The 20529-nt window shown below is 44.7% G+C and overlaps 1 protein-coding gene across 10 annotated transcripts in view; it reads left to right on the forward strand.

Moving 5' to 3' along the window:
- Positions 1 to 20529, forward strand: part of CASR (calcium sensing receptor) — a 1433568-nt gene that overhangs the window by 1277033 nt on the left and 136006 nt on the right. For all 10 annotated transcript variants that reach the window (XM_069635803.1, XM_069635809.1, XM_069635804.1 and 7 more), the window contains one exon: positions 12930 to 13053. In XM_069635803.1, the coding sequence (XP_069491904.1) occupies positions 12930 to 13053 (124 nt within the window). The remainder of the gene's footprint in view (positions 1 to 12929; positions 13054 to 20529) is intronic.

The raw sequence follows: 20529 nt of genomic DNA on the forward strand, positions 1-20529 counted from the left end.
ATGGAGACCAACGACCGCTGATGGTCAAGTCGTTGGAGTGGGCTCCCCACCCCGTGAGTGAGGCATCCGTGACTACTGTTATCTCCGGCCAGGGTTGCCAAAACTGTTCTCCTTTCAGAATGTTCTCCTGACAGGCCCACCACTGAAGGTCTCGAGCCACCCTGCCGGGAACCTGAAGAAGATCTGTCATTCTCCCTGAGAATTGTGACCACTTAGTCCTCAGTGCCCACTGGAGGGATCTCATTCTCAGGCGAGCCTCTGGCACAAGGAAAATGCAGGATGCCATGAGGCCTAGCAACCTCAAAAAGTCGAAGGCTGGGAGACGTTGGGCATGTTGGAACTTGGTAACCATCTGTAGAATATCTTGAGCCCTCACCTCTGGTGGCGAGGCTTTTCCCAGGGAAGTATCCAGGATCGCTCCTATGAACTGGAGTCTCTGCGATGGTATCATTTGAGACTTCTTTAAATTGAGGGAGAAGCCCAGTTTGTGAAGGGAGTAGCACACGTGATTTAGCTGGATCTGAGCTTGCTCCGGAGAAACAGCCCTGATCAGCCAATCGTCCAGGTAGGGGTAGACGTGAATCCCTTCCCTCCTTAGACTTGCAGCCACTACCGACATTAACTTGGTGAAGACCCTCGGGGCGGAGGTCAGCCCAAATGGCAGTACTCGAAATTGATAGTGAGAGTTGCCAATTGCGAACCTCAGGTATTTCCTGTGTTTAAGATGGATAGGCACATGGAAATAAGCGTCCTGAAGGTCCAGAGATACCAACCAGTCCCGAAACTGAAGGGCCTGGAGGATCTGAGAAAGAGTGACCATCTTGAATTTGTCTTTCCTGAGGAATTTGTTCAATTCTCGCAAGTCCAAGATGGGTCTCAGTCCTCCGTCTTTCTTCGGAATGAGAAAGTAAGGGGAGTACCAGCCCTTGTTCCTCTCCGCTACAGGTACCGGCTCTATGGCACCTTTCTCTAGCAGGTCCAAAATTTCCTGCAAGAGGAGCGGATCTGGAGCTTTCTGAGAGCTGATCCCCGGTGGATGACTCTGAGGTATACGTAGGAAAGGCAGGCAGTAACCTTGGGCGACTGTTTCCAATGCCCAAGCATCTGACGTGATAGCCTGCCATACCGTCAGATGTTGAGTCAACCTGCCTCCTACAGGTGTCCTGTGAGGGGAGTCCTCAGAGTGGTTTTGGGGCGGCTGATGCAGATGCCGATGGTAAAGAGGCACCTGCTGTTGCTGCGGCTTTAGAATATCTACCCCGTCCACCTCGGGTAGTTCTTCTTTGACCCCTTTGAGCCGGTCGTCCTCTACCTCTTCTGAATGCGGAGTAGAAGCGAAAGGACTTGCCCCTCGCAGAGGTTCCTGTGGGACGAAAAGGAGTCTGACGGATTGCAGCTCCTAGGGATTTTGCTGCTGCTTTTGAAGTTTGCAGTTTCTCTAAACTGTCATCCGCCTTTTTCCCGAACAAAGAAGAGCCATCAAATGGCATGTTCAAGAGCCTGGCTTGCACATCTGGGGCAAAACCCGACTTTCTCAACCAAGCGAACCTCCTGGTTGATGTACTTGCCGCCATTGCTCTGCTGATACTGTCAGCCGAATCAATGCCCGTCTGGAGGGATTCGCACATAGCGTCTTTACCGTCCTGTATAATATTCAGGAACGCATCCCTTTCTTCTCCCTCCGGGATGCAGTCAGCCGCTGTAGAAGCACACTCCCAAAGTGTATGGCTGAACCTAGCAAGGGTGCAAGTAGCATTAACAGGCTTTAACGCCATGCTACATGCTGAAAAGACTTTCTTTGCCATAGCATCATATTTTTTATCGTCCCTGTCCTGTGGGACTGTAGGATAAGCCGTCTTGACATCGGTAGAGGATGCTGCTTGTACCACCAGACTTTCTGGGGATGGATGTTTAGACAAGAACTCTGGGTCTGTGGAAGATACCCTGTACTTTGCAGACAGTTTTTTATTTACTGCTGGTATTACATCTGGGGTTTCCCAGTTTGTCATGATCTTTCTCTGAAGAGCTTTATGAAAGGGCACCACTGGATCCTCTTGTGGGCCTTTGTCAAGAATATCCGTGAGGTCATCTTGCTGGAAAGATTGTGAAGGTGTAGACCACTCCATGAGCTCTGTAATCCTGGCCATTAAGGCTCTGTAGGGGGTTTCAGCATGCTCCCCCGGGTCTGGCCTAGCAAAATCCACCTCAGGGGAAGTGTCTAACCCACTTGCCTCATGTAAAGAATCATGAAGATCCTTTAATCTGCGCTCTTCAGAGGAAAATTCCTCTCTAACTGGGGTTACAGGTCCCTGTAACTCAAATGTGTCTTGTTCAGACAAATCACCCTCTTCTAAAATTGAGGATATAGTTCTCAATTGTTCTGAACTCATAAAGGGAGTAAATCCCATTTCCAAGGCAGAGGGTGCCGAACTTGTCATTATTGGCCTCGAAAACGTTGATGTCGTCGACGCCGACGTCGAAGGCTTCGAGCGTGGCGTCGAAAACAGAGGTGGAGGCCTCGAGGACCTCGACAGAATTGGAATTCTACTCGACAATATCGACGCCATCGACGTCGAGGGCCTGGGGATCGTCACTGGATGTGTGGTCACCGTGACTTTTCTCGGCGTCGACGCCGGTGTCGAGGCCGGCGTCGAGTCGACAGACCCGTGTGTCGAAGGTCCCTTCGACAACGGCGTCGAAGACATCGACCTCGACGTCGACGGAACCTTCGTCGACGGCGTCGACGGAACCTTCGAGGAAGGTTTGGAGGTCATAGTCCTACTCGAGGGTACTGCGGCTCGCGGCGTTTTTGACCTTCGGGTCTTTCGACCAGAGCATCGCTCTCGGCAGTCTTCGAGGGGGTCGAGGCCGCTTTCTCGAAGACGCTCATCATATTTTTTCTGAATTCCTCCCATTCAGCCAGGGAACTATGTTTCGTGGGGCAAGGGATTCTTTTTGGCGAAACAGAGGAAGAGGAAGACGGAGAAGGGGATCTTCGACGTCTCCTCTTCGAGTGCTTCGATCTCGAGGAGTGATGAGACCCACTCCGAGACCTGGAGCGCAAATGGTGACGAGGAGACGAATGTCTCGACTTCGTCGACGAAGAAGAAGCTTTAAAAGTCTTACCTTTCTCCAGCTTCCCCCTACGCTCCTTCAGGGCCTTAGCTGTCATGGACATAGTCTTCGCACTCCGAACAATGGTGTTCGGCTCCCAAGCACCACAGACAATTTCTGTGAGGATCGGTCAACGACATCTTTTTCCCACAATCACGACATTTTTTGAAGCCGGATCGAGGAGTTGCCGGTTCCGACGAGGAAGCCATCGAGTACGGATCGAATAACTCGAGGTAAATAGGATTATCTGACTAAGAACTGAGCAACGGTATTCCGAGGCACCGAGTAGCGCGGAAAAACGGAACTGAGCAACGGACGCTGCGCACGGCCTTTATAGGCAGGATGACGTTGCGCGTCGATAGGGCGGCTGTCGAAGGACATCGACTCGAGGGACGTCGACGCGCAGCGCCCTCTGGAGAAAAGATTTTCCGAGGCCAGCAGAGCTGGAAGGATATATCTAAGATGAGGAATACGTCGGAGGACACAATCCCTTCGAAGTGTCAGTTCTGTTTGTTAAATTCAAATAGGCTCTCAGCCTGCTCCCTTCCTTAAAGCGCAGTGTGCCGTCTTCTGTGTGATCTGTTGGCAAGACGAATACCGTTCATCTTATAACTATCTGTTATTTCAAGGTGTGTGGGTTTTGTGCTTGGAACAGTCGCTAGAACATAGCGCTGTGTCCCAGTCACAAAACCCCAGTTAACTAATGTTTGGAGCAAATTACTTGTTCTGTGCCAATCCTTTTTTTAATGCTCACCTCGGCGTGACAATCTTCCTAGGCGGCGCTTTTTCAGTCCCTATTACTCCTTCATATGTCTTTGCCTCGGGTTGTTGGTTTTGATATTCCTCCTTCTGCTAATCCTTGTTTAATAATTCCGCCGTGACTCGTCGCATGTCTCCCCCTGGAAACGGAGCATGGAGTGCTTGTGTCGCCTAGTGCTAACTTCGCTTACACGTAATTATTGTTCATTGCGATGGTAACCGTTTAGTCGTTAGTCCATTCTCTCTTGTTATGTCCGCAGAGGTGTCTAAACCTATGTGTTTCGTTGGGTGCCATCTTGTGATGTACTTGAATGATAGGATCACTTATATTAAGTTGACTTACTCTTGATGTTTGTAAGCAGCATCTTACCTAGTGTATATAATCGGCTCATTCCTATACGATGCACATTATGGTTGGAGAAGTAACAAAAAATACAATAATTAATCGTCTTGCAGAATATTAAACGTATTCACATATTGCACGGAACAGTACAATACAATGGGAAACCTAATGTTTACTTCTAATTATACTTTCTCATGACGTGTATAGGTAACACTTGCCCGATGTATTTAAATGTCCACATTCTTATGATGTTTACGTTGTGGTCGGTAAGGTGTACATTTTAGTGAAAATAAGCCGTGTTGCAGTGTTTTATAGAAACGGTGCTAGCATGTTATAGGAAACAACTTAGATCCCAGTCAGAATTCATCCCATTCGGCTGCATGGAATTCAATTTTTCAATCCAGTACGTTTCTTTTTGAAACAGTATTTTATTGATGTTTCCCCCTCTTCTTGGTGCTTTTATTTGTTCAAGGATAATGAACCTTATCTGGGCGATGTTGTGGCTCTCTTTTTTGAAATGTTGTGTAACTGGAGATTAGATGCCACCAGTCCTTATGTTTGACTTGTGTTCTGACCATCTATTTTTCGCCTTTCGCGTTGTCATTCCCACGTAATATATACCGCAAGGGCATCTTATGCCGTATATTACATTTTTTGAGTCACATGTGGACGAATGATGAAGGTTTATCTTGTACCCTTTGTGAGGATGGGTGGTGGTATTCCCTTTAATTAAAGTTGTTGCAGTTGTTGCAATCATGGCACAGTGTTGTTCCTTTGAAGTTTTCCTGAGTTTGTCTTTCGGCTGAGAAGTCTGCTTTAATCAGGTGTTCTCTAATAGATTTGCTTTTATTGTAGGCAAATAGTGGAGGTTCTGGAAACAGTATTTTCATCATTGGATCAAGTGTGAGGGTTGTCCAATTTTTTTTAAATAATCTTCTTAATTTTTTAGCTCTGGTGGGAGTAGGTGGTACAGTATACCAATTTTTCCACTTCTGTTTTTTCTTTAGATTTAAGTGCTTCTTCTCTACTGATCCTGCTTACTTTGTCCACACTAGTGGTGATGTTATTTGGCTGGTAACCTCTTTTTTCAAATTTGTTTTTCAGGACTTGCGTCCTCTTGTTGTATGCCTCATCTTCCGAAATAATCTATCTGTATCTTAAGAACTGGCTGAATGGTATACTTTTATACTTTGTATTGTTCTTCGTGGGTGAAAGCTGTTGGCATGCAGTATACTGTTTCTATCTGTCAATTTTGTGTATATTGTGGTTTTCAGTTTGCCTCTTTTTTTGTATATTTGTACATCCAGGAATTCAATTGTTTCTCTGCTTGTCTTTGTTGTTAATTTTATCCTGGGTGCCATCCTATTCATTTGTTGAAAAAGTATCTCTAGCTCTTCATAAGGGCGATTCCAGATGCCAAATATGTCATCAATGAAACGATAAATACATTTCAATTGTTTTGTCCATCTTTCTTCATTGAAGATATTTGTTTCTTCCAAGTACGCCATGTATGTGTTAGCATAGCTTGGGGCCATTGCGGCCCCCAATGATGTTCCGAATGTCTGTATGAAGTACTTGTCCTCGAACATAAAGAAATTGTTCAGTAACACAATTTTCAATAGTTTTAGAATTAACAGTTTATTTGCTTTACAATCCGTGTCTGGTTTTAACAGTAGCCACTCCATGGCTTCCAGTCCACCCTCTTGGGTGATGTTAGTATAAAGACTTACAACGTCCATCGTGAAGAGAATGTCGTGTTCTTCGTCTATTTCAATGTTCTTTAATTTATTCAAAAAGTAATTTGTATCTTTGATATACGTCTTAAATTTGTGAACTGATGGTTGAATAGCCCGGTCTATGTATTGTGCTAGAGGCTCAAGTAGACTGTTGTTGGCTCCAATAATTGGTCTTCCTGGTGGGTTTGTCAGATTGGCAGAGTGCAGCCAGAGGGATGAAATATGGCTAGGACCCTGTGATGTGGTGTAACTTGTGGGTAGGCGCTTTGCAGCTCTCCTAACCTTTCTGAATACCACTTGGGTATGTCCTCATTTTTGGAAGGGTGTGACCCTAATATAATTCTAAATGTCTGTAGCTGTACTCCTCCTGTGTCTGTCTGTCCTCGTGGTGGCTAGGCAGGCGTTATTCCATGCTGCGCAGCTCAATGTAATGCAGGGTTACGTACAGTGTCAAAGTGTGCAACCAGAAGTTCATAGTCTTCTTGCAAAATGGGGCCTGTGTGATTTGGCTGGAAACGTACAAAGAATTCTAATGACAGGTTGGGTGTGGCTAGTGGTCCGAGCCTAGCATTTGTTTATGGATGAACTAGATTACCTCCAAACCAGTAGACAAGATTTATATGTATGAAAGCCAAATCAGGAATACTGGTATGGACGATATTATATGGCATTTAAGTCTCTCCTTTTCAGGAGAGTGAAACATACATTATTTACCTTTTTGGCTGGGGTCTTCAAGTAAGTGAAGAGCGATTCGGCGGCAGACCTCCCAAGTGCCCAATCGCTACTGTAAAGTTTATATTTGGTCCCTCAAAGTGTGATAGCTTGAGCCAATCATGAACTGCAGTTCTGCAATGGATAGGAATATTGATTTCCTGATGCGACCTCTCCTGTATCCACCTAATCTCTTTATTATTAAAAAACATTTAAAAAGAAGAACAAGTTACTTACCAACTGGTAACGTTCTTTCGATTGGATGTTCCCCCAACGAATTCCTCATCTTAGATGTATTCCATCCAGCTTTAGCTGCTTCCGGAAAAAAATTCGGCAGAGGGCACCGTGCGTCGATGTCGTCGAGTCGATGGTCCCTCGAAGGCCTCTGTCGAGGGTGACGTCATTGGGTGTATAAGTAGCACGCGCGGCGCCCGTTGGCCTCAGTTCTGTTGTTCCCCCTTCATTATTGATTTTTCACTGTGTACACTGTGCCGGCAGACAGGTATTTGCCTTGCGAGAGTTTGAGTGGCAATAGCCCGGAAAAATCTACAGAGTGGGTAGGATGGGAGGGCGATGAGGAATACGTTGGGGGAACATCCAATCGAAAGAACGTTACCAGTTGGTAAGTAACTTGTTCTTCGAGTGGATTCTGTCCTCCAACGTATTCCTCATCTTAGATAGACTCCCAAAGCAGTATGGACAATTCCTCTGGAGGAGTGATTAGATTTTTCGATACTCTTAGATGGCTGAGTATAGTACTGCTTTACCAAAATTCTTCTCCTTAGACTGGGAAGCATCCATGCTATAGAATTTTGAGAAAGTGTGCAGCGAGGACCAGGTTGCTGCTTCACAAATGGACCTTATAGGAACTCCTCTTTGTAGGGCTGTTGAAGAGGCTATGCCTTTGGTGGAATGAGCCCTTAGACCTTCTGGTGGGTCTTTTTGTGCTAATCTGTAGCATTCTGAAATACAAAGCACAATCCAGCATGATATTGTTTGCTTTGTCACTGACTGACCCAATTTCTTTCCTGTGTAGCCAATAAACAGTTGATTGTCCACTCTAAGCTTGGAAAGCCTAGAGATGTAAAAACTTAAAGCTCTTTTTGGATTCAACCTGGGTAATCTTTTCTCCTCCTTACTAGGATGAGGTGGAGGATAGAATGCGGGTAAGACAATTTTCTGACTTAAATGAAAATCAAATACCACTTTTGGTAAAAATGAGGGTTTAACCCTCAACACAACTCTGTCCTTATGGAACACAGTATAGGGTGGCCCAGAAGACAGTGCCTGCAATTCGCTCACTCTTCTTGCAGATGTTAAAGCAACTAGGAAAGCAGTTTTTCATGTCCGTAATCTTAATGGACAAGTGTGAAAAGGCTCAAAGGGAGCACACATTAAGAATTTTAGGACCAAATTGAGGTCCCAAATTGGCACTTGAAATGGGTAGGGAGGAAACACATTAGTGAGTCCTTTTAAGAATTGTACTATCAAAGGAATTTTGAAGTAGGAGCATTCTTCCGACAAGCGCTTGAAGATGGAAAGCGCCGGAAGATAACCTTTAATGGTTCCAACATTTAGACCTCTATGTTCTAGGGTCAGGAGGAAGGACAGTACTTCCGGAATAGAACATAGAAAGGGATCCACATTCTTTTCTCTGCACCAGTTGCAAAACTTTTTCCAACGGCAACGGTATAGAGACTTTGTTGCTGGCCTTCTTGCCGAAAGCAACACCTCCATGACGTCATCTGGAAAGTTCCAATCCTTGTATCCCAGCCTTTCAGATACCAAGAGTGAAGGTTGAGCGTTTTGACCTCTGGATGGAGACCCTGACCCTCCATTTGAGAGAGAAGGTTCTCTCAGCTGAAAATACCTTCCGTGCCCAGCCATCCACACGCTTATCGTCCCCATCCCTGTCTCGGGAGTGGGATGTTTTGACAGATAGCCGGGGTCGCTACTGGCAGGGGGATATTTTGAATTAAGGGAGTTATTCACTGGCGGAATAGAATCCGGAGTCTCCCAATTTTTGGCCACCCTATTTTGCAAGGCTACGTGAAAAGGTAGTATTGGGTCTTCAGTAGGACCATGATCCAATATGTCTGTTAGATCATCTTGGATGAATTGGGCTGGAGGTCTGGCCCATGCTAAATAATCTATTACCTTTGTCATTAGCTGGCGGTATGCTGGACTGCCATGATCTCCTGGTTCTGGTCTACCAAAGTCATTTTTAGGAGATGTATCAATACCACTTGCATTGTGCAGTGATTCAACCAACTCCCTCATCCTGCTTTCTTCTGAAATCAGGCATTCCGGGACATTTGGGGTGCCATATTCTAGCCCAAAAGGTACATTCTCCTTATCAGATTTCTCCTGTTCCTCAAAAATTGAGGTCAGAGACTTAAAGAACTCTTTCCTAGGAAGAGGTTTGAAAACCTTTTCTGGGAGAGGTGGAGGAGGAGTATTTATGGGCCTTGAAGGGATTACAGGTTCTTTCCCTTTATCTGGCTGATTTTGCCGAACTTGAGGTTTCGGCGTCGAGGGCTTCAGGGTCGACATAGACAAAGGCATCGATGGCGTCAATGGCGTCTTCGACAGCACCGGCTTCAATGGCGTTGAGGCGCCCTTCATAGACTTGCCCTTCGAGGTGTGTTCAATCTCAGACGGCGTCGGTGACCTCGAGCGGTCGACTCGAGGTCACCGAGTCGACCGCTCGACTTTTCTCGCTCGGCGTCCTAGAAGGTTCTCTATCCTTCCTCTTTCGATCACCCGGGCTCGAGTGCGTGCGAGTGTCGGAGCAATGACGCTCCCGGCCAACTTCCGAGGAAGGCGCGGACCGAGGCTTCGCTTTCTTGAACACCTCCATCATTTTGACCCTGAATACTTCCCTTTCTTCAGATGCTGAATGTTTAGTGGGACTTTTCATCCTTTTTGGGGATTCGTCCGAGGACGAGGTGGAGGGGGACCTATGGCGTTGTTTCTTCGATTTTTTTGTCAAAGACGACGAATGATGGGAATCCCTTCGGGACCTGGACCGATGCCTTTCACGTCAAGGTGATTTCTCCTCATGGGACCTCGACTCGACGCTAGAGGCTTTACGGTCGGATCTGCGACCTACCTGTAGTTTTCCTCTCCTTTCTCGCAAGGCCTTTCCCGTCATCCCCTGACACTTCGTACAGGCCTCCATGTCGTGGCCTTCTCCGAGGCACCACAAACACTCTCGGTGCGGGTCTGTGATCGAAATTTTTGAACCACACGACTTGCACTTTTTGAAACCCGATCTCGGGTTCGAGGTCGGCGTCGATGACAAGGACATATTCGTTATTTGCTATTCTTCACAGAACTCGAGGCGCGCCGAATCTCCGAAGCAACGTATACTGCGGAAAAACGGAACTGAGGCCAACGGGTGCCGCGCGTGCTACTTATACACCCGATGACGTCACCCTCGACGGAGGCCTTCGAGGGACCATCGACTCGACGACATCGACGCACACCGCCCTCTGGCAAAACATTTTTACGAAGCAGCTAAAGCTGGATGGAATACATCTAAGATGAGGAATACGTTGGAGGACACAATCCACTCGAAATATGTTTGCCTGGTCAATTTATCGTGACTTGGGCATGAGGTTTATTACTAGCAATGCTACTGTCATCTCTAAGAAGCTGCATGTTTTCTGGGCGCCACCTGATACGATTGCCTGTGGTCCAGACGTGACCACAAGCCCCTTATCTCCACCTCTTACAAGGATTTGACAGTTGACCCTTGGTCATCAGTCATTCTTGTTTAAAACACCCTAGGCCTTGTCCCAGCGCTTGAAGACAGGCTGGCCTAGTTTCTGGTGTTATGAACATAATTAAACAGTAAAGAGCATGTTGAATATGAAATGATGAAACAATTGATGTTTATTTTGAAAACAAAGGAAACAAATATATCCTTTCAAGCTACTCTGTGCTACATGCCTCTCATTACACTGTATTGCAGCGGGACAATCCACTTGGTACTCAATTTTCAGAATGGGACTATAATCAATAGGCCTCTTTAGGATGGCAGTGTCTCTCTCCTCTTTCCAGCCCCTTTGGCTTCAAAGCAAAGGCAAGTCTGCTGGCCTCTCGACTCTCTCTCCCTGTGCCATGCTGGGCCATATATTTATCAACAGCAAAACTATACGTGTGGATTTGTCATATCTGCTTTTTTCAGCAGTCGTATCATTTTCTCATTTTAGGTAGAGATCTGTAACCTTGCAGAATCATCCCCTGCAAGCTATGTTAGAAGGTTTTCTGTTATCTACAGTGATATCTTTTCAACTTTTACCCAGCACTTGTCATTGTTACCTATGGGACCCGATTCTGTAAATGTGCAAAATGCTCACTTTCAAACTTATTTGCATCAACTTCCTGCTCTTGAGTCTTATCAGATGACCACTAACTGTGTAATGCTACAAGCGGCCAAATTACCTTGTGTGATTAGCCGGTAGGAAACGTGCCATTTCCTTGTTCTTAGCTAAGCTAGAGCATGTACAAATGCCGTGCAGGTTTTGAGGCCCTGTCTCTACGTCTTTTGGCATAGCGCTGAGAATACATAGCACCCATTGTATGCGCTTTAAAAGGTTGTATGGACTATAAAGGCTGTCTTAAATTGTTATGAGTTCCTGGCGCATGTCAGCCTAGTGCATAAGGCTTACTATAATCTCGGTCGTTTGATTTTCAGTGATAGGCTCTGTCAATATTCTCCTTCCCAAATTTTAGATTCAGCATTGGCAGGACTTCTTGTTGTGCTTAACTTCAGTGGGGTGGTCGTGCTTTTTCTCTCCAGGCTGCTAAGATTTGGAATTCCTTACATACTGGCCTCTGCCTTACAAAAATCTCCTGGAATTTGGAAGCAAACTAAAGATTTTCTTATTCCCTCATTAGAGCAGTCTTGCCCTTGTGGTTTTGGGCAAGATGATTCTGATTCCTTGTCCAGCTTCAGGATGCCTTTAGAAGGTGATCGCGCTTTTTAATTCTTTATACCATACCGCAATTCCAAGGAATCCACATTGGTTCCCAATATGCTCCAAGATCACCTTTAAAATGATGCATCTGGTGTACTACTGTGTAAATGCATTCACATTGGATATCTGCATAAAATACTCTACACCCACCCAAACTGTACCATCACATATGTCAAACAAAAAAACACATATATTTTGGCACTAAAAATGCAGCAGAATGACAGGTGATTCTCAATGATCGACGTTCCTCTCCCAAGGATTGCTCACATGCCACATTGCAGTACAAAGGCTAGAAAACAAGCATAGCAACATTGGCACATCCCAATGCTGTGTCTCAGAACACAACCAATCAACTTGATGAAAATCTCAAAGCTGTGCTTATGCTAGAATGGTATTATGCATAGGAACAGAGATCTGTCCCAACAGAACTCATGTTCTAAACACTGCTTGTGTAGCTCCAAAAGGCATTTCAGTTTTAGTGCACACCATACACAAAATATCACCGTATGTAACCTGAACATTACAGTAAGCTGTAGGGATGCATGGCTAGATGATCACAAGATGTCTACTGCCCATTCCTGTTCTCTACATAACCCAGGTACCATATTCAAAATGTTATCAAGTTTTTCCTGTGCCTCTAATCTCACCCTGTGTACACCTAGCAGCACAATGACTAGGCAATCCATGGTCATAACTGGAAAGATATCTCCTACATGTCCGGTTTCTCCCTTTTTGCCTCAGGACTACAATGAGGAGTGATACATGTTGACTACATGATGACACAAGGTGACTGTCTGTCCAGTCAATGCACCTACAACCTCAGATATTCAATGGCTAGGACTCCATGGTTGGAAAGCAACAAGATGTCATCTTCCGATCTCCACCAATCTCCCCCACCGTAGCTCGCAAATGTACAATGAGGAAGGCGCAGTGGTGATTGACTCAGAACATATCTCCTGTCCATCTCAGTGCACCCTATCAGCCTGCACTACAATGAGAAGGAGTCCAGGATCAAAAAGTCAGATTTTGTCTCCTGTCCTTCTAATCTTTAAATGCTTAAACCTAGAACTATAATAAACTGAAGGGCTTTGTGGTCAGTACGTCATCAGGCAATCCATTCAATATTAACAATGTATCGCAAGCACTCCCGTAAAATGAAGAGCTCCATAGACACATGATCACGACAGGTCACTTGCCCATATGTTTTCCCCCTCTGTTATACCAGTATGACAATGAGATGGGCACAATAGTCAGACATTAATGAGAGTTCCTCATTTTCAGGTCCCATTCTCTAACTGCAGCAGAGACTGTCTGGAGGGCACGCGGAAAGGTATCATCGAGGGGGAGCCAACCTGCTGCTTTGAATGTGTGGAATGTCCAGAAGGAGAATACAGTGATGAAACAGGTAACTTGCACAATATTCATATTGGGACATCAATGTAAATCTTACTTGATTAAGTAATCTACCAACATGTGTCAGATGATGTGACATAAACTTTACAATTCAGATAATGTGCTGTTTACTACATTGTCTGACAATATTTAAAATATCTGTGTCAATGATCTGCACCATATGCTGAATCCTCTTGCACATTCCAATCATTCTTCTATCTTTAGCCCTTGAACTTCTGCTCCCAAACTGACGATAATCCTGTTTTTTTAATTATTCATTGTCATGTCTTGGCTTTGCCTGCCTAAAGCTGAAAAAAGCAGCAAATGGTAGATTGCCTGCAGGGCTTCCAGACCATGACACTTGCATACTGTTTCTCCCAAAAACAGGGAAAGCATGCATTAAAGAATGTCAAAACCATATGTAGTAAGGAAGAAAAAATAAACTGTTAAAGTTACATTCTGTAGTGACTAGGACTGTAGCATGATGCAGAGAAACATCAGACTTATTGAAAAAAACAGTGTCATGGGGCTTAAGTGGCCAAGGTCCTGAGTAGTAGCGCCCTCTCGCTTGCTTTTGGCCTCAAACCACAGTCCATTTATATGCACACAAGTAAGTGTGCTCCTTTTTAAGGGAGGACATTTTGAAGGAAAAAACCATAGACTATGAGTACAGTAGCCACAAGAATGAATCATTTTATTTCTATGTCCAGTCACCTTTCCTCCTAATCTGCGGGAGTTAGTGATACCAGAAAAATATGCAGCTGTAGAGCAATAACGCACTAAGTATAGTGTTTACAGAAAGCATGGGATGTTGTTAGAGAAGATGGGCCTCATTCCGAGTATGGCGGTAAGGGATAGCGGCCACCAGTAACGAGACCGGTGGCGGTAATCCCTTACCGCCATACTCCGAGTTCCCTTTGCGCCCTCGCCCTTAACGCCTGCTTTGAGCAGGTGTTAAAGTCGAGGGCGCAAAGGGGCCTCCAAGCCAATAACGGTGACCGTAATGAACGGTCACCGTTATTTGCATCTTCCCCATTCCCATTGAGCCCTATGGGGGCTCATTTGGGAATGGGGAAGAGCCTTGGTGAATGGGAATTACCGCCCCGCCAACCTTGGAATGGGGCGGTAATTCCGCCATCCACCATGGCGCTGCCGGTCCGGGTACGGCGTCAACCAAGGCGTTAATAGCGCCATTGGTTAGCGCCGTACTCGGAATGAGGCCCGATGTGTTTGCCCTTTCAAGGTGAATTCTTTAAAAATTAATACTCCAGAATACATGCCACTATCCAGCAGGAAATCATAAATTTGGCAGCTTTAGACCAATGAGAAAGATCACCATGTATCACAAATAAATTATATTAAGTCCTTACGTCTTGTGTACGCTTAAGGTAAACCTAAATGGCTCCAAACAGACATGTAAGTTAGGCATGAATCTCTGAACCAAGAATGCCATCTTCCAAGAAGCATACAGGATATCTATGGCTGCCAGGGTCTCAAAAGGTGTTTTAACCAAAGTAACTTCCATCTGATTTAGGGCTGCAAGAGGATGAGGCTGGCTAATCACAGGGAAAAATCTCTTTAGTCCATTAGTCCAGTAAAGTTTCTCTTAACCAACAGATATGCAAAGGAAAACCTCTCCGATCCTGCATGCACTCAAGGCTGAAAGGTATGTCCTAGAAGAATCTGATTTAATGCCAGATGGCGCTCAGTCCAAGATAAAGGGGAGTACACTGTTCAGTGATCTCTTTAGTAGGTTAATATCTTATCTCTTTAGAAGATTAAGGAATCTCTCAGATCACCAATAACAATATCTAATCCATTTGCTGTCACACGGTTCCCTTGTCAAACAGGCTTTCTAGTTGCTGATTATACTGTCATGCTGATAGGCCTATGTGACTGTACACAGTATGTCCCCAGGTACGAGGTCACTAAGGACATCGCTTGAGGGGATGGGTGGATGACGAAACCCCTGTACTCTACTGGAGGTCTTTCACCATTGAAAGTTGTCTCAGAAGCAGAGATGACAACTACAAAGTCTTCTGTACCCACGAGGGGGCCACTAAGATCAAACAGCAATTATCTGACAACTTCAGCTTGTAAAACACTTTGGAAATCAAGTATATAGGCAGAAAGACACACAGTAGCTAGCCCCTCAAAGGTGAATACATGCATCTACTATAGAGGCAGGTCCTCAAAAGACTCCTGAGGTGTATAGTGACATTATGGACTGGAAACCCTTCCATTGGCATGAGTCTGCTCAGGGCAATCGCCCAGACACTGTGTGCACCCACAAGGTTGGTTGCACTTGGAAAAACTCAATTTTGAATGGGCCAAGCTCATAGCATTTGGTCTGACCTGCATAACTGACAGACGCTTGTCCCTCCCTGGTTGCATTGTCAGTGAGAGTCAAAATCTGTGAGCCTCGGAGGGAGGGAAGAAAGGCTTTTAGGGCCAGAGGGATGGCAATAGCTCCAGTACATTGATGTGTAACCGTTCATCTTGTACAGACCACAAATTGTGCAACTGAGGCTCCTCCTTAGTGCCTCCCCATCCAAAGAATAACAAAGTTTCTCACCGTAGTGACTATCTTACTACTAGTCCATAGTCCCCTTTCCTCCAAACTTTTGGGACATTCCGTCCTACGGAACAGGACCAGAGCACTTTGAAGCATCAAAAAACAAAATGTTGTCCTTCTTTTCCTTTTACGCTGGGCTACAGCACGTGGCTGTAACCCCGCCTTCCTGAGCTACGCCCACGCATCGCCCTTCAGTCCTTTTCTATCGCCAAAGTCAAAGTACCATTAGCAAATGGAGGAAACTTATTAGAGGGGAAGGCGGGCGGGCATATGGAGGAAAGGGACATATGAACTAGGAGTAAGATAGTCACTACGGTGAGTAATTTTGTTATACTCCTACGTCCCGTCCCTTTCCTCCATACTTTTGGGAGATTCCCAAGGACTAACCAGAGAAAACAGGAGCATGACAATTTCCCTTACTGGAACAGGTTTTTCAGAACTGCCTGGCCCAACTGGGCATCAGCCCGTGAGCTCAGGTCCAGACAATAGTGACTACAAAAGGCTGAGGGAGAAGCCAACATAGCCACCTTGACTATGGACTCCCAAGGGACAAATTTCTGGAAGGTAACTGCAGCCGCTTTGCCTCAAACCAAATGTGCACGAATGCCCTTTGGGGCCTAAAGGCCCTGAAATGTATAAGCCTCTGAGATACATGAAGCAATCCATTGTCTGTTTTTCTTTTGGGTCCCCGAAGGTAACAAAGAGTTGTGGGAGCTTCTGAAATCGTTTGTTCTTTGAAGATAAAAATTCGGAACTCTCAGACATCCAGGTTATTGAGCACCCACTCAGCACCTGAGACCGGGTCCGGAAAAAAACATGGAGGAAGATTGACTGGTTGATGTGGAACTATTTTGGAAGGAAAGAAGAATGAGTTTGAAGCACAACCTTATCCTTGTGAAAGGTCAAGTACGGGTGTTCAACAGAGAGAGCTTCAAGCTCGCTAATTCTTCTAGCAGATGTAACTGCAATTAAGAAGGCACCTTTCCAGGAGAGAGACTTGACCTCCGTAGTGGTCAGTGGTTCGAATGGCTTGTGACACAGAGCGCTAAGGACCACGTTTAGATCCCATTTTGGCTGACCGGAAGAAAGAGGTGAAGGAGACCTGCAAAATGCCTCTTGATTACTGGGTTTGTTAGAGAAAAAGAGCAATTATCAGATGAAAGATAAGCTGCAATGGCTGACTGGGTGACAGAGGCCGCAAGGTCCGATATGAATGACAGGACTCAGTCAAATGACAGGACTCAGTCAATAGAAGCATGTCGAGGATCAAGCTGTTTTGCAAGACACCAATGCCAAAAAAACCGAAGTCATTTACTTTTGCACTGTGCTCTTGTAGAAGGCTTACGTGCCGCCTTGATTATGCGCATATTATCCTCCTAAAGGTTAAACTGCGTTAAGGACTTGAACTCAGGCACCATGCCGCCAGGTTGAAGTATTGTGGGGAGGGGTGCCACACCTGATGATTGCTCCCTAGACTGGGGATCTGCGGTAACCTGATTGGGTCACATATTGATAGGTGCTGAAGTTCCAAGAACCAGAACCTGGCTGGCCACCAATGAGCGTGCAAAAGGAGAGTGCAATTGAAGGCACTCCTGAGCAATGTTCCCTCTAATTATTTTTGTCCAAGTGCGGAACTGGTTGACTTTCGTGCACACTTCATTTTCCATGTGTGCAACTGAATAACGAGGTAAGCCAATTTGTGAACATGCGTAGTTAGTGAGTTATAATCTCCGAAGAGTTTGGAAAGGAATTTCCCCTTCCCAACGACTGCAATACTTTACAGATATGTGTATAAGGTGCATTTTACAGCTCTTTTTTCCAAACACATAGGCTAAAAAAAAAAGATTATATATGTGATTATAAAGCAAACTCAAAAACCAGTTCAAGAGCTCAAGATATACCACAGTAGCTAGCAAAAGTTCTCCTGTCTAGCGACAAATGTGTGCTGTATGCCACTGGAAAAACACTCATGTGTATTACAAAAAACAAATATCGCTTTTCATAAATGATGTGGGTGTCAGGAAATCAGACAAGATACAATATTTGCAGATGGAATAAAGGGAAACAAAATGAATGTGACAAAACATGCCAATAGCAGTTCATGTGCCACTTTAATGAAGTAATTTAAGGGCCCGGAGAACATGCCTTTCACAATTTGTGTAAGCATGTTAATTGCATCAGAATAACTGCATCACTTAATATGATGATCAAAATTCCCTGGCTTCTGATTACTATCCACATTATGTTGTCATGTGAGTTGTGACACCACTTACTCAAAACTAGCCTTTCAGCCAAGAGACATATACACTATAAATGTTTACTCCCTAAAAACAGAAAAATGTGCCCAACAAAAACAGGAAACAATGAACAAATGTTTTCCCACCCCTGGCTTCTGCCCACAAAGATCCACTGATATTTATTCGAATCAGTGACCAGCAGAGCAGTGGCAAAGGCAGGAACTCTAATAATATTTCTGACCAATCTCTCTTAATGGGAAAGAACATTTTTAATAAGCATAAGGTGTCCTGGTTGACAAAGCTAATTACCTTTTGACTCCATGTTAAATCATTTCACTCCAAGTAGGAAGCTAATTCTTATCAGAGACTTGCTTCTTACCCTGATGTAAGGAGTAAAATATTAGGGCACATATTACCGCCTACAGTTTCACCCATCCTTCCTTACCACAGATTTGATAAAAATTGAAAAGAGGCTTACTGATGTTTCTTATGGAGCTTGGTTGAAGGAAATCACATATATATGCCTTTTAGGTTAATAGCATAAATGATCAGATGTACAACAACTTGAGTGCCTTCTTCCGCAACTATAGACCCCTCTGTAATTCAATTAATTTTAATCAGTTAAACAAGATGCTAGAGTCAACATGTTTATATTGAAATGTCCTCAGCAGCAGAGCATAGAAGGACACGGAAGGTGCAGTTCTATAGACTGTTACTGGAGTTTCCTATCCTTCAGCAAACAAACAACACATTTTCTCACTGTACTGTACTGCCGAAACAACTGACTTGGTTTTTGAATGTTACTGATTTGCTCATCACCCACAAGGAGTGTTCTCCGATGCCCTTCCACTCGTACCCCTCTCGGGCTCCCGTGGTAGCCTCCAATGCTAGTTGACAGGGCACTATAAAAAAGTGAGGGATTGCAGCAGTAAAACACTCACTGGGATATTTGCAGACCTGTAATACTTTGCAATTAAAACATATTTTGTGCCTCACCATATGATATGCATTTTAAGAAAGTGTCATGAATCTGCATGTACACTATTATTTTGCAGTGCATTCAAGATTCTTTGCAATTCATCCCATATATATATCCTCATATAGCAGCGAGTTACAATAGAATTTGTTGAGGTCTATAACCAAAGCAACTCTGAACGCTTGAAAAGGATGCAGATTGTGTGAAAAGCATTCTACTGTCTGAATTTCTGTTGCCCTACTACTATAGATAAGTAATACCAGGGTTAGACCATGCCCATTATCCCTTGTAAGCCAAGTAAATATTGCAATGTTACCCTCCACCTATAGGGTAATGTTAGCAATGGTAAAGTAGGAGACGCTGAGCATGACATGTGTCTACTCAAAATCCATAGAGAAAATGTATATTTGAGTTTTATAATGCATTAACTTGCAAGGGGCCCCCTTCAAAGCGCTTGTGTGACATATGTTCCAAGAATAGAAAGCATGGGATGCGGTTGGGCATCCAAGCAGCCTGCTACTTACAGTCAGTATCCGATATTTAAGATGATAGTTGGGTTACATAGTGTGGGTGACACTTTGATTATCATTTTTAGGGTATTTATTGAGCGCAGACCTAGCTTTGGGAAGCAACAGAGTGCTTTACAATCACAGTAAGGGAAGCAGTGAAAAAGGGAATGGGAGCTAACAGGTGGGCAATTTGCAGCAAGGGATCTAAAAGCAACCAGGGTAGGAGACAGTGAGGAGCAGATCACAGAGTCTCAGTATGGTGGGGTGTGCAGGCTGTGTGGACCTATGTGTCATAGAGGAGCCATTTCTTGAAAAGGAAGGTCTTAAGCTCTTTCCTGAATGGTAGCAGCAATGGGGTGAGTCTGATGACTGGCTCGTTCTTTTCTTCCTGTGCCATCAGAGTACACGTCTGCACATTTCCTGGCTTCTGGTGGATCGCAGGCCTCTGGAGATGCAGAGTTTCTCAGTGAAGTAGCTTGGGGACTTCAGGGTTACAGCCTTGTAGAGACTTGCAGCAGTGCAGTTAGAGGAGGGTCAAAGCCAATTTTCTAGAGTCCTTTGATGAGTCATGCTGCAGCATTCAGAACACATCTCAGGGGTGCCAGTGTAGTCAAAAGGGCACTTTTGATAAGGCACCATGAATAATAGAAGGTCTGTTGTTTGAACGTTATTTAAATTACAACAAACATAAAACAAGTGGATGTAGGTACAAGTCTGGTAACCTTTTGCAGAGCCAAGAGAGGAAGAGTCCTGGCTGTCCAGTAATATCTAAATAGGTTCTGGGGTAGAGTTTAAAGGTCTGATTAAATGCGTGGTAGAGTAAAGCATAGGAGTCTTGGGTGGGGACGAGACAGTATTTATTTAATTTGTGCAGGCATATCTTAACTAGATTTTTCTGTTCATGGAACCACTTTTTCATATTAGTTTTTACCTCTTGTGGCTGTATTTGGTTTTTAAGGTTACACTTGCATAGTAGGGTAATGTGAATAATCTAGACCAGAATATGATGACTAGTTAATTATTGTAAGTGAAAGCAAATGTCAGGTAATTGCTGTGGCTTGTGCCTTATTAAATCTTATTGCATAGGTGAGAAATGTCTGTGTGCGCTGCAAAAAAGCTTCTGAGCGGCACCCAGAAGGAAGCTGGGCAAGCGCACATGTGCACAGCTTAGAGGGAACATTGCTCCTGAGCT

This window comes from Ambystoma mexicanum, chromosome 7p (genome assembly GCF_040938575.1).
Source record: "Ambystoma mexicanum isolate Mex_15411 chromosome 7p, UKY_AmexF1_1, whole genome shotgun sequence".
Taxonomy (NCBI): domain Eukaryota; kingdom Metazoa; phylum Chordata; class Amphibia; order Caudata; family Ambystomatidae; genus Ambystoma; species Ambystoma mexicanum.